Source organism: Harmonia axyridis, chromosome 6, assembly GCF_914767665.1.
Source record: "Harmonia axyridis chromosome 6, icHarAxyr1.1, whole genome shotgun sequence".
NCBI lineage: Eukaryota > Metazoa > Arthropoda > Insecta > Coleoptera > Coccinellidae > Harmonia > Harmonia axyridis.
In genome coordinates this window covers 33,124,757-33,140,389 of record NC_059506.1, presented here as the reverse complement: position 1 = coordinate 33,140,389, position 15,633 = coordinate 33,124,757, and the positions used below count along the sequence as shown (strand labels likewise).

At 34.9% G+C, this 15,633-nt stretch overlaps 1 protein-coding gene and 1 non-coding gene across 2 annotated transcripts in view; both read left to right on the top strand.

Annotated features, from left to right (window-relative positions):
• Nucleotides 1-1,182: 1,182 nt before the first annotated feature.
• Nucleotides 1,183-15,633, top strand: part of LOC123682261 (transcription factor hamlet-like) — a 131,582-nt gene continuing 117,131 nt past the window's right edge. The window contains exon 1 of the mRNA XM_045620796.1: nt 1,183-1,518. Within this exon, the coding sequence (XP_045476752.1) occupies nt 1,479-1,518 (40 nt within the window). The 5' untranslated portion in view covers nt 1,183-1,478. The remainder of the gene's footprint in view (nt 1,519-15,633) is intronic.
• On the top strand, nt 11,905-11,986 carry Trnas-uga. Its single transcript has one exon. It is a non-coding gene; the product is annotated as a tRNA-Ser (tRNA).

Here is a 15,633-nt window from a genome sequence, read left to right as displayed (position 1 = left end):
TAAGCTGAGAACTCTTTGACTCAAGAGTGTAATGTTGAATCCTTGTTTCATCCACGGTCACATATCGAGGCAAAAAATCCTTGTATATGGAGTTTGGAGCTATTTAAGCGGTATAAACAGGAATTTTTGCGTCGATATGTGATAGCAGATGGAACATGAATTCATTACTACCCTCCTGTGTCAAAGAGAGTATGATCTGAGTGGAAAGCAGTCGTTGCAAGCTGCCCAAAGTGACCAAAATCTCAAACATCAGGTAGCCAGTCTATGGCATCAATATTTGGAACATGTATTGGTAGATTGGTTGACTATCTCAACAAAGGTGAAACAGTTAAGAGTGAATATTACAAAACGTTATTCGATCAATTGGTTGAAGAAATGACGAAAAATCCTCAAATACAAAAGGAAGAGAATCTTTTTCACCAAGACAATACTACTAGTCACAAAACGATGAAGACCATGGTCGAATTGAACGAATTACGCTTTCAATTGCTCGACTATCTGGCTTATTCTCCAGAGCTGAACTCCTGTGATTACTTACTTCTACCAGACCTCAAAAGAAAGCACCATAGAAAGAAATTTGGCTGATATAACGGATTTGCAAGAGGAATTGTGTTTTTACTGGCTACGCCTGGGAATGCAGTGAGTATTATAGAGTTTCATTGATAGTTTCAGCACTTTTTAAGAGCGAAAAACGGGGAAGCTTAATGCCACACTCATTGGCAAAGAATTTTGTTTTTTCTCTTTTCAATTTTTTTTTAGAGACATGAACGTCTTTAACATTCCTTTACGTATGTGCATTAATATTGCCTATGAAACATTTGATCGCGTTTTCTTCTCATTTTCATGCAAGAAACGAAGAAACTTAAATAAAAAAAAAAATAGTCCCCCAGACCCCTCAAAAATAAAAAAATGGCGTTGCTGGTGTCATCCCTCCCACACAGCAGAGATAACCGCCCGGAAAATCCGGATCCTCGAAGAGAGAGATCCGGGAGAGGCCACCGGACTATCGACCGTCTCCCTTCACCCCGCGTATCCTCTTATCTACCCACCACTGGCGTGGCGCCCCGATGGGCGGCGCGATGTGCGCGAGTCTGCGCGCAAACAAAAGAAATACGGTATTCGCGACAGGTAAAACCGAAGGAGCGAAACAAAAGAAGATCTGGACGTCGCTTATTGCGACAGACGACGTAAGCGATCAGCGACAAAAATCGCGTCGAGCCCAGTACGGCCGGAGGAATGACAAAACATGACAGCGAACGGACGTCGCTGATTGGTGGGGACGGGCATGAAAAAAGACGATCGCGGTCTCTATTGTCTACGGACTTCTTCCGTCGCTGACCAGAGAGGATGTGTACTGTCGGTTCTATGTTGACATGAGGACGTCCGTCGCGTATTCTGTGATCTTTGTCGCGATTCTATGATCTGAGAGGTCGGGGGGTACGTTGTGACGCGCGTTTTTTTGCTTTTTCGAAGGGACAATGAGATCTAAATCGATTGCTAGAAGATTGACGTCTCAAGGTAGGAAGATTTTTGTATCACTTGCACCATTATAAGATTTTTGTTTTTTTTTAGTTTTTGTAATTCAATGTTTAATTTTCGAAATTTGTTGTTTTTACATTGAATGTAGTTGATTTTATGCAGATATACTCTTGATTTCGGAAAATTCTTCAAATTTTCCTCAATTATGTAAAAATTTAGGAAGATCGCACAACCATCAATTGTTTTTCCTGAATATCCAGGAATATGGAATTAAAAAACCATTGTCATAGCGAGCATTGCAGATTTAATTCCTTGCATTTCTTCGAAAACTGCAATATTTCATTTTTATCTAAATACATCAAAGTACTCTACAAGTTTTCAATTTTATTACATTAACACTTTTTATTTAATATAAGTACCAACAAATAGTTATCTCAAGATGAACAATACAATTTTCCTAAGTCATTTTACTTGTTATTATTATCTTTATTATTCGAATATATCGTAAGAATTTATATAATAACTGACAGAATAATATATACAGCAATATACGGACTTCAAACACACTGTATTAATACGATTCCTTTGTATATTATTTTTTAAATCAATTAGTTTTCTGCAATTATTCAAATTTGATATTTCAATGTGAATCCAGATAAACATGAATGTGATATAGAAATTAAATTTGAAAAAATCTCTCGAATAGTTTCCATGGAACAGTTTATATCTGACAGAATATATACAGCAATATACGGTATTGAAACAGTATATTAATTCAATTCCTTCATATATAATTTTTGAATTAGGTAGTTATTTTTCAATTTATTCCCAATTATTCAAATATAATATTTCAATGTGAATCTAGATTAAGTTGAACGTGATATAAGAAACAAGTATGAAGAAAAATTCTTTCGTATAACTCAAAATAAACAGTCACATAGTTTCATTATAATATGTCTCAACCTCAAAGAATAATTCTCTTTTCTGAAATATTAAACTAAGGGTGGCCTATGAGGAACTTATTCAAGGAAACGCTCTCAAAAACTATAGTAGAATTCTTTCATTAATTATTTTTCTGCCAAGTCCAAACATTTCAGTTATGTTTGGAAGTCACTCCATTCAAAAGGCATCAACGTCTGTCAAGACTTTTTGGTTGATCCAAATTTCAAACTTTTTTACTATTGTATATTATTATTATTAAATCATAATAACAATTTCCTATTGTTTTGCCAGTTATACGTTAGGTTAAGACAAAAGGCTATATGAAGGCAAATATACTTGAAGAAGAAATCTGCATACACCCTAGAAAATATAATTTGAATTATTGTATTTGATGGACTCGGTCCTTACTTGATAGGAATTCATTATTGAATAAAATAAACAGAATAATTCCAACAAATATTTTAATATTACCAAAAATTGGTTCTCTCACACTGTGGCCTCTCCAAATTAATTTATAATTTTGACTAATCAGTCGAAATGTAAAACAATTATTGTTAATATAGAAATATATGTTAGAATTATTTCATTTTGAATGATGTATTTGATAATGAATTTCCATCAATTAAGGAATTATGGTATTGACTTCTTCAAATACCCCTTAGTGACTAACTATTATCACAATTTCAGCTGATAATTTGATAATTGAATATTAGAGCGATTCACTAATTGTTGCACTTGATGTGTGGCATGTTGCTTCATTCCATTGAATTGGAAAACCATTAGAATTGATTTAATTCAATTAAATTTCAATTTGTATAATCTGATGAATTATACATTTCATAATTACGCACAGGTAAATATTTCGCGAAATAAATACCTCTGTAATTTTTTATGTTCATTATGAATTTTGAATATCAGTCATCAAAATTCGTTGAGATATTCCGAGAGGTTTCTATACAGGGTGAGTTTTATTTATGGACCGCCTCAATTATCTGTAAATACCAACATTATATCAGCCATTTCACAAGATCTTTGCAAACTGAAACCTGCGATTTGATTCCGAGATGAATGAGGCGTTCCATAGTTAAAACTCACCCTGTATAAGTACTGCAACAATGTCATTATCTTCAAAGTTCCTTTTAGCATTTTTCTAAAATATAAGTGGAACAAAAAAATGTTTTGGAAGAAAGAAGTGAGCCCTGTTCCAGAATAAATATTCCCCTGTAGATTTACATTAAAAATGAGCATATCACATGATGGAAACTTCAAATTGGAATATTTATGCCAAATTTGAGTTCAATATTTTGTAAAAGGTATGTGCTATGAGAAAAAACTTTAAAAAATATCAAATTTTAACACCTTTTATCTCTAAAACAAAACTTTTGCGAGCCCATGTTTATAGGACATTTTTTTCTTAAAATGATTCGAGGAATCTATAACTTTCATTTGTACCTCTTCATAGTTCTTATTTCACTTAAGACTAAACCCTCCATACAAATTCTCACATGTATGGAACCTTAACACCCATCTACAAGATCTAAAATCCCAAAATCCCAACACGTTAACATCAATATTCTACCATCCATCATCTCTATATGAACCTTCATCTTTACAGTTTTATTTATCGTTACCATCCAATACGCAGTTCAGTAGGTGAATCAGTGGCAATGACAATTTCGGGAAAAACAATATAGATGTTTACCAGTCCATTAATTACAGAATGTTCAGGCCAGCGAGTGTTGTGTCATCGTCCTTCATTGTTCATTGGAAATGGTACGTTTTGGTGTTATCATCGCATGTCTCATTGCGAGAGAACGTTTAATATTATCTCTGTTCGATTGCATTTATTGCTCGTGGGTGTCGAGAATATGTTCTGATTAGAGCCGAGAATGGAAACAAGAATCGTTCGATAAATTCGTTAAAAACGGAGGTTATTCGATTGTTGCAAATTGGCGGATGCGTCGGTTGCGATACACGAGATGGTATGCACATTTTTGTGGGTTCGTCTCCAACTCGTCGCTTTATGATTTAGTCAAAATGTCTGTAATTTTCGGATTTTGGGGCTCTACTTTTTTGTATACAGGGTGTTTCTAAATTGAAGGTACAAAGGAAAATTCCTTCGATAACTTTGAGAAAAAGTCTTATAAAGATGGACCCACAAACGCTTTGTTTTCGAAATAATTTTTTGTGATGATTTTTTTCTGTTTGATGAATCTTTATGAGTCTTCGCTACAGATGGTAAATGACTATCAAAACTCATAATAAATTTAGTCATCACAACTTACTGTCTGGATCTTTATAATAATCAATTTGGATTTGATGCGAGGATTATCTACTAGAGAATTGTTTGAAATTTTTTCCTCGAAAAGAGTGGAGTACTGAACTAAAGTCTTTGTCTTTGTCACATTTCTTGAAACTACCAATGGTCCACCAAATAACAGTTCAGGAAAAAAGAAGAAGCACTCTTTCAGCCTGTAGGTTTTCATTAAAATTATTATCATATCATAATGAAATATCTAAGCCAAATTCAAGTTGAGTATCCTGTGAGGGGAAGGTGCTATTAGAGAAAAACTTGAAAAAAAGGCAAACTTTAACATCCTACATTTTGCTCCATGCTTATAGCACTTTTTTTTTCTTAAAATGATTCGTTCGTTTCCCCTCTAATTTAGGATCATCCTGTACAAAGTTCATCAATAAATAATGTTATCCAATAATTCAGCTGTGTACTTTGTACATTGGAATGAATAGTCAAGTTTTTGTGATCGAATAACCTTTTGAACCACAGAATATACAGGGTGATTTACCGAGATGGGCTGTTAGGCGTTCATGGAAAACAAATCATAATTTTGAGCTGAAAATTTGCATATGGGGGTTTGAGACAATGATCTTTCTCCCTAAAATATCTTCAGATCTCTACAACTTCCGGTTATAACGGAAACAGACTACTACTTCCTTATTTCAAATGGCACACCCAGTATATTATTGCATCATAGAATAGCCTTTATCATGACAATTTCAGCAATATACCATACCGTGGGTATAAATTCAACGGTTCATGATTCAATGGAATTCTTGAAAAAAAAGTTGGCAACGAGGACCCACATTTTTTTGAATAATTCTGCCTTTTTTCGGGAAAACCTTCTTCATTTTCGATTCTGCAAATACGTAGTGTTATAGGACTGTTTTGCGGTTTGGACTTAATATGTACAGGGTGTTTTTCAGATGAACATGAACTTGGTCAACCCAAATTCATCGAAACTCAAGATTTTCAAATTAGAACCTATATTTTTCATTATTTCATTCAATTCTACGTATTGAAAGAGGGGAGTTACTTAAGCAAGCCCTATACTTTAAGAGTTATTGAAGGATACTGTACTCGAAGGATTTCCAATACTTCATGTTTTTTTTTGAGTCAATACAATGTTTCAGTGGCGTAGTTTTTGGAAGTATCGTACTTTCAATCGCCAAAGAAAATAGTTGATATTTACAGCCCTTTCCTGGTTTTCCTAAAAAACTGGGCTCTATGAAGGAGTAAATGCTCATGTAGAAGCCTATTTTGAAAGAAAAGACGAAAAAAGTTAGAAGAGCGTTTGGAGTACTCTTGAAGGTGACTCTGTTGACGATAATATCGAATTTCGAAGAAAAAATTTGTTTTAGCTGGTTAGACCCAGGACTCATTGAAAATGTGGTCTCCAAGGGCTCAATTAGCTCATGAATGAACAAATGCTCGAAATTTTTTGACTTCATATCAATACTTCCTAATTTTTTCATATCCTGTTAAAAAATTTCCTACTTTCATCACTTAAACCTCAAATAATACACGAAATGTATATCTCATCCTTTTCTATGGTTTGACACGAACTTCAAAAACTAATTAATCCTCACACAAATCGATATTCCATTCCAATCCCTCTATTTCCCGTCCGTAAGACATAACTCTCTCGAATTAGATACGACCGCGTCTATTTCCACCCAATCAGTTTTGCCAACTGCACCGGATGGAATAAATGCTTTTTTCTCCAATACCCTCGCCACGCAGTCATCGTCGTGATGGTTTCCTGAAAATTCCCATAACCGTTCTGTTTTGGTCTCCAAGTGCGAGCGAGACGAATCGGTGAACAGCACAAAACTTGGGAGATGATATTATTGCATCGGTTATTTGTGTATTTATAGATGAGCTGGAATGAAACCAGAGATACGCTGGTTGCTGGTTACTGACGTGCCAAGATGTGATGTCGTGTCCGACATTTTATGGCGGCTATTTTGCACGGTTGTTTTTCAGGATGAATAATAATAGATAGGCCAGTCGGAGGTTGTAAAATTGAGCTGTTCGATTGTTATTTTACATCTAACAGGCCAATTGAAAAGTTCCGGGTCTACCAGAGTAAAACACATTTTTTTGGCAAAATTCGATTTTATTATTCAACATAATTGCCTACGAGGGCGATACAGCGCTTATAGCAATCTTCCAACTCTTAGATACCATTTTTGTAGTACGATTTGTCTTTAGCTTCAAAATAGGCCTCAGTTTCGGCGATTACTCCTTCATTGCCGCTAAATTTCTTTCCAGCGAGCATTCTTTTGAGGTCTGAGAACAGAAAAAAGTCGCTGGGGTCCAGATCTGGCGAATACGGTGGATGCAGAAGCAATTCGAAGCCCAATTCATGCAATTTTGCCATTGTTTCCATTGATTTGTGACACGGCGCATTGCCTTGATGAAACAGCACCTTTTTTCCACTGGATTATTCAATTGTTAGCAATAATTGTTTCACCAGACTGTGGCTTTATAAGGCTACATTTCTGACTGATACGAGTACAGAGTTTTTCAGAAACTTATATAGGAACAAAAATTCGACATTGGCAGAAAAATATGCGATAGAATATCGTAAACTTCAACGTTATATTGGACAATTTGCCGCCAGGGATTTCCAAACTATCAGGAGAAATTCAATGAAGGGGATGAGTTTACATCTGTTTATTCGTTCAACAAATTTTTTTGAGTATTATACCTGTTTATTTCTAGGGATTCTAAGAGTGTTAATATAATGTCTTATTTTCTGAATGGAGAATTTCAAAGTTGTTATTAAAGGTGTGATCTAATTCTTCTAATTAAAAGTTGAAAACGAGCTATCAGATGTAGGTATAACTCTTTTGGTGTTCGTTAATTCTTTTCTTGAAAGATCTTACTGTCTCTCCAATATAAACCATAGGGCAATCATTACAAGTTAACTTGTATATTTGTTATAAATTGGACAAGTATTCAACAACTCTCCAATGGTTTCTTCTACACCACTCTCACATAGTGGGTTTTCGATAGAATCCATTTGAAGAGCATACTATTGCAACGCCCATGACTAGTTCTAAGTCGATTTAAAATACACCAAATTTTCCTAGGTTGATTGAAACCTAGAACTTGCTCCGAAGGATCAAGGATTAGACTTTTTCTTAAGATATTACGAAATTCGAAACGTACGATTCATATCCAAATTCCGTAATCTGTCAATTTTCGTAACAGTCACTGCCAAGATCCAATACATAAGTCACTAGGATATATAATCTGAATTTTTCATTGAATTTCGACTATATTTCACTAAACTTGACTGAAATAGAGAAAATATCGTCTAATACTCATTGTAGAAGGCAATTCCAACAGTCATGCGTTTCGCATGGTGGAATAGGAGCCCATTCTGCAATTTGTTTTAGAATATACTAATTTTTGGAAGGATATCTGTGCGATTATAAATTGATCTATGAAATTCTAGTGTAACATAATCTCCAATAAAATGTTTAGGTCTGTCATATCTTATCCAGCAAGTAGGCAGCACGATTTCTAGATACTTCATCAAACTGTATCCCAAACATTGACTCAAAACCACAACCTCTTCAATCTCTCGAGACTGATTCCACCTTTCATCTAAAATTGGGTCAGACTACCTCATCGTCCATCAGACAGCCAGACAAAAGCACAAGAGTACCTCTAGAGAAATAACACCATTTAAAAATTTCATTCAATCCGAATGAAAAAGCAGGATATCTATTCATTCAGCAAGCAGCAAAGTCCCATTTGGGCAGAGAGACAAACGAAGAATCTCAAATATCGTGAAAAATAATGAGACGATCGTAATGAATGGGAGGGGGAGGTTAGGATGGGTATATCTGTTTTGATCTTAGAAGGCCGCTCCGGACACAGGAAACACGCGAACTAACCGAGAAACAGGGCGGATTGTTTATACCGGATGAGCATCCTTTTCATCTTTTGATTGGGACCGAGATGCATCTCGTTCTGTGAAAGGTGATGTTTGCTTGGAATTTTGAGGAAAGATGTAATGAATACGTTAAATGCACCTTTCGTAGGTAGACCCATTTGGGAATTCTTGATGAAGATGTATTAGATACTTCAAAAAAAAATCGCACTGAATTTTTATGGAAGTTGTTTTAGCATCGTTTTTTTCAGACCGTCCTTCATCAGCTTCGGGATTGCTGACTGCGCATGTTATAAAGTTCAAATATGTTCATAAAAGTCGTAAAGTACTTCGGTTCCAGTTTGGACCGCCATTTGCTGGAACACATTCCTTCTTCTACAGTGTGCAAGTTAAACATCTCTTAAAAATATGCCGTTGAATTCGTGGAAATTTTTAGTATTTCCGAATGTAATTTTGAAGAGTTTTCGGAGATATGGGTGGTATATTTTGACTATTTATTGTAGGTTCTTCTGAATCCGCATTCAAACAAAACTGTACGTGGATGAGAACACACACCATGCTGTTGATTGTTTACTATAAAAAGGTAGAGCAAAGGTTGGCATTATAGAAATGAAAAGCCTCATGGGAATGATTCAGAAATAAGGAAATTGGGTGTCGTACGAGTTGAAGCCGAAATATGTTGAACGACGTTTGTTTGCTTGTGAACAGCTGCTTGGAAGGCAAAGACAGAATAAATTTCTGCATCGCATTGTGACTGGAGACGAAAAATGGGTTCACTACGATAATCCTAAGAGCAGAAAATCATGGGGATATCCCGGATATGCTTCTACGTCGACGGCCAAACCGAAGATTCACGGTTTCAAGATCATGCTCAGTATTTAGTGGGACCAGCTCGGCGTAGTGTATTATGAGTTATTAAAACCTGAAGCAATCATAGGCGATCGTTATCAAAAGCAATTAATGCGTTCGAGCCGAGCATTGAAAGACAAACGGCCGCAATACAATGAGAGACATGATAGAGTGATTTTAGAGCATGACAATGCTCGACCCCATGTTGCTAAAGTGATCAAGACATACTTGGAAACTTCGAAATGGGAAGTCCTACCTCACCCGCCATATTCTCCAGACGTTGCTCCCTCGGAATATCACTTGTTTCGATCAATGGCACACGGCCTGGTTGACCAGCACTTCCGGTCTCATGATGAAGTAAAAAATTGGTTCGATTTGTGGATCGCTTCAAAAGATGACCAGTTTTTTCAACGCGGGATTTGTACGCTGCCGAAAGATGGGAGAAAGTAGTGGCCAGCGATGGACAATACTTTGAATTATAAATATATAAATAGTTTTTACAATAAAACCTCGAATTTCGGAAAAAAACGGTGGAAGCAAAGTTGTACGCCTATGTATTTTAATTCAATTTGTGAAAATTTACATGACTAAAAGATTCGATAAAATGTTTTTAATCTGCATACATGAATTTTTTAAACTTTGGTTTTTTGATATGAAAATTAATGCCTAATACATATTTTATACTGTATGCACAACTGCTCTTTCGATATAGTCGTTGATGTGAACACCTTTACATTCCTATTCTAATTCTAAATACTCCAAATTAACGATTCTCCAATTCATCATATCTAAACTCCAATCAAAACCACAGCAGCAGCTGCAGTTCAAATCTCATAAGGCAATCAATGCACTTTCAAGTTCCTACAAGAGCACAGAGGATGAAAGAACAAAGATAAAACCAACTGCGGACTAAAACATTAGGGGAGATCGACAATTCTCCGACTTGCAATCGCGCAAGTATTGAAAGTTGAGATACGATAATAATCGATTCATTTTTTTTTTCAATGGCCAAAACTCAACAATCGATTGTTTCCTCATGAAAACTGTCCGTTAAAACATTTGAACCATTTCCGGCAGCCCACACCGATTGGTACTTTATCCTCCTGGATGCTGTAAGAATCATATCTCGTTCAGTTATTGTTAAAGTAATTGTTTCTTCACGAAACTAAACACGTAGATTGTGTGGCACGGTTTATAAATATCTGGAAGTTCTTGGATTCGAACACAAAACATTTCCACATCTTACGAATCTAAACAATGCTACTCGTAAACTTGGAATAGAGCATTTTGAGATAACACAAACAACAACACCCATTACTAACGTTTTGCAAAGAGTATTTCACATTTGACGCCGATTTAAAGTACCTAGTTGTCGTTGAACTGAGAAAGTCGTTCAAAAGTAACGGTGGTATATGGAAACTCTAACATTTTTTATCTTTCTTTCTGAATTTCTACAGTTGCCTGAAAATTCTGACAATATGACATTTTTATCGGCGAGGTTCACTACAAAACTAATTCATTTGTTTTCGAAATCCTACATTTTTTGACATCGTTTTATAGGCGACGTTACAAAAAATGTCAAAAGGGGGCCAACTCGGGGGCCAATTTCTTTAATGAAAGTATCACATGAAATTCAAATGAAGATCTTTTTGAGCAATACCTGCTTACTACGATTGTAGTTCTTTTTTTATTATACACTGTGTCCGTAAAGTATGGAACAAATTCATTTTCAGCTAAACAGACCATTTTAAGAAACACGTCGATTTTTATTATTATTTATTGAATTACTTTCGAGTAATGACGTTACCGTAATTTCTTTTCAATGGACCATCCTCATTTTGTCTCAACTTTCCGATTACTCTAGCTGAGCTGATTCCAAAAATTTATCACATGTTGATTCCAATTTGTACAGGGTGGACAAAAATACAATAGTTTTATGTGTGCTCATAAAGTAACGCGTAACAATCTTCATTAGTTAAATTAACAATATTATCAAAAATACTTATTGTCTAGCGGCAATTGGTATGAATGTAACACCCTGTAGTTTGTTACATTTTTTCCAAACATGTTTGGTACTCGGGATTATTTCTTAAAATGGTCTGTTTAGCTAAAAATGAATTTGTTCCATACTTAACGGACACAGTGTACGTAGAGAGAAGATGAAGATTATCCATGATATCAAGTTGAAAAACTTCATTGAAATTCTTCTTATTACTTCAGTTTCCTTGAATTTTCAATTTTTTTACGGATATTACATGCTGTTCTCATTTGAAATTGAGATATTTCATGATAAGAAATCAAATAAAAGGTACCCCATTGTTAGGTGAACGTAGGAATAAGACACATTAAAAAAAATCTTTTCTTACTGATAACAGTGATAACTCCTCAAGGCCTGTGAACACAAACACTGAAATTCTCACTATTCTACACAGCTGCGGTGTCCGAGTGGTTAAGGAGATGGACTTGAAATCCATTGGGTTCTACCCGCACAGGTTCGAATCCTGTCCGCAGCGTCAATTTTTTTTATGGAATGTTAGACGTTTTTATCAGCAGAAAACATACGATGTGCAATAACTAAAAGTTTCTTGTCGTATGAAATCATCATAGAGTAATCAATATAGATAGATGAAGTAAACGCAATTTTTACATGTCCTCAACATGGTTAGATTACGTTGTCGGATTGTGATATATTTTCAAATCCACAATTTTACTATATCGTTATGAATGTACCTATATTATATTGAATGAAATATATTTATTTGAGTGATTTTGAATTAAATATGCAATTTTGACTATTTGGAATCTGATATTTTTCCAAATTGTCGAATTTATAATAAGCAGAATATCTATTATTTTCTGTATCTACCTGCTGAAATCCAAGGTTTGGTAACTTTAGCTCTCCTAGTGTCATCGGTTGTTTCACGTCGTTTGGCGCGCTTGAAGTTTGTTTTCTGAAATTTCTGATATATCAAGGTATTTATTTTGAGTTAATATAAAACGTTGATTCACTATGGGACATAAGAAGTGCGTTCTGCGTGCAGAAACTAGCGAATTGAGTGAAATATCCTATCACTGATATGATTTCATTTCTGCGCGCTTTATGTCAAATTTGATAGTTCATGTTGGGGACCAAATTTGCTTACTGAAAATGAAATATACTCCTTCTATCTATGTTTTTTACTCTGAGGTTACAATAAATGGAAAAATATCGCTTCATATACCTATTAGGTATAAGTATTTTGAAAATTTCAAAGAAATTGTTCACCAAGAACAAGATGAAATACCAAATTAAAACTCATTTCCAATAATCTTTCAGGAAATGAAACATAATCGAACTTTAACGTTCCAATTGTTCTCAAACCATCGCGATATCTTCCAATAATTCCAATTTCCAAGACATAAAATCTGTGTGCGATAGATGATAGAAAATGATTGAATACAGAGCGTACTAAAATCATTTAACGGTCGCTCTATATACCAATGTGCTTGACCAATGTAAAGTGACCAGAAGAAGTCAATAACTGTGGCGATAAGGACACAATAATTTTTCTAAATGAGATCGTTATATTTTCCTCCAAAATAACGACCCATTGTGCAGTGTGATTTACCCGTAATTGACTTTTATATACTTATATTCCTCTTTATGTTCGCATTACGCTTCTTGACGTTTCGATTGTAGATATTACTGTTAGAAATGGATGATATCGGATGATTCTTTCTGTCCAGTTTATTCTGCATTAACCATAGAGTAATTAACATAGATAGAGGAACTACTATACGCAATTTTTACATGTCCCCAACATGGTTAGATTACGTTGTCGGATTGTGATATATTTTCAAATCCACAATTTTACTATATCGTTATGAATGTATATTATATTGAATGAAATATATTTATTTGAGTGATTCTCGATTAAATATGCTAATTTGAATATTTGGAATCCGATATTTTTCCTAATTTTCGAATTTATAATAAACAGAATATTTATTATTTTCTGTATCTACCTGCTGAAATCCAAGGTTTGGCAACTTTTCCTCTACTAGTGTCATCGGTTGTTTCACGTCGTTTGGCGCGCTTGAAGTTTTTTTTCTGAATTTCTGATAGATTTAGGTATTCATCTCAATATATTTTGAGTTGATATGAATCTTTGATTCACTGTGGGACATAAGAAGTGCGTTTTTTGTTGATAAACTCGCGAATTGAGTGAAATATCGTATCACTGATACGTTTCCATTTCCGCGCGCTTCTTGTCAAATTTCATAGTTCATGTTGGGGACAAACTTTGCTTACTGAAAATGAAATATGCTCCCTCTATCTATGTTAATTACTCTGAGGCATTAACAATCATTGGAAAATACGTAATGAGATCTATATATTTGTAGAATTTGGTTAATACTTGATTATTCCGTTATACAGGGTATTACCAAATAAGTGCGAAATAGTTTAGGGGATGCATTCTTGTCTAAAATTGAAGGGGATCTTTGATGTAAACACAAGGTCTTGGGCCTTCCCTTGGAAAATCATACGCTGACAAGAATTAGAAAAAAATGCCTTATTTGAAAATTTCAAGGAATGGCATTTTTCCAACCAAAAACACAACAACACAATAACGTGACAGCCACGTACTATTGTTTTCCGATTCCTTTCACAGAAGATCCCTCAATGCAAAACCTTGTATCACGAAAACAAAGCGTTTACGGTCCCATGTTCATAGACCATTTTTTTCTTAAAATGATCCGCAAAATCTGTAACCTTTTAAGAACCTCCAAGTTAGGAACACCCTGTATATGTGGGATGAGGTGAATATACGACACTCCATTTCTACGTATACATATACAGTACTGTGGTCTCCATGCGCTCAAAAGCTCCTGATTTCAAGTCAGTGCTTTCCAAGTGTTTTTTACACATAACTCAGCATCCCGACAAATTAATCACCTGGTTTTATTTGTTTCACCAGATCTGATCCAACAAAAAACTACGAAGGATAAAACCTCAAATCATTATTCTTCAACTTACCCAAGCCCACATAATCTTGTCATAATTAAGAGCCAGTTGAATTATAGACAATTAGCATCAATTAGAACGATTGTTAGAAATCACTGTTTTTATCATGAGATACTTCTACAAGCATTACAAGTTGAGCTCATGGCATATATATGGTCCTCCCTACAGTATAATATGAGCTTCATTACTGAGTACTTCAAATCTAATAGACCACGCTACTCGAGTGTTGATAAAAATATGGAAACATGCATCATCTGCTAGACGTTCATCCTCTTTGAATGTTATAGAAGTGTAGGACTTTGTAACCACATTGTATGAGGCTAATGGGCAGTCGAAATATTAATTGTTTAGATTTTAAACCTGAAAATAAGTTTGAGTTATTGAAAAATTGTTACATAATTCTGTTAGAAACGACAATAATCGTTAAATCAATTTTATTTTATTAGAAAAATTAGAGTGTCATTGATTAATCACATTTATTTAAGCCAATTGCCCCCTTGGAGACCACATGACTCAATTTGGGTCTGACGACCACTTGAAAACTTTGTCGCTTTTGTGGACACCGAAATATTGGTAATTTTCTTCGATATTCTTCTTGGATTTTCTACGGTTCTGATGGAGATATGAACACAAAGTCCTTAAAATGGTTATTCGATATATAAAGGCTAAATATCAACCCAATGAGATATGTATGAGACCAATTAAAAAGTCCTCGGTCTGATGCACAGATGGCGGTGCTAGTATTGAATCCATATGATTTTTAGTTAATATCAACCTTCAAACAATAAGTGTCATATTTTGACAGCAGTCCGAACATTAGTTTGTGAGATATTGCGTTGTGAGTGTAGCTACTTTTGTTATTTGAAAAAGATGGAAAGAAAAGAATTGCGTGTGCTGATAAAATATTGCTTTTTGAAGGGAAAAATACAGTTGAAGCACAATTTTGGCTTAATGAAGAGTTTTCGGGGTCTGCATCAGGAAAATCAATCTGCATTGATTGGTATGCTAAGTTTTAACGTGGTGGAATGAGCACCGAAGACGGCGAACGCAGTGGACGCCGAAAAGAGGCTGTCACCGACGAAAAAATAAAAAAGTTTACAAAATAATTTTGAATGATCGTAAAGTGCAGTTGATCGAGGTAGCAGACATCATCAG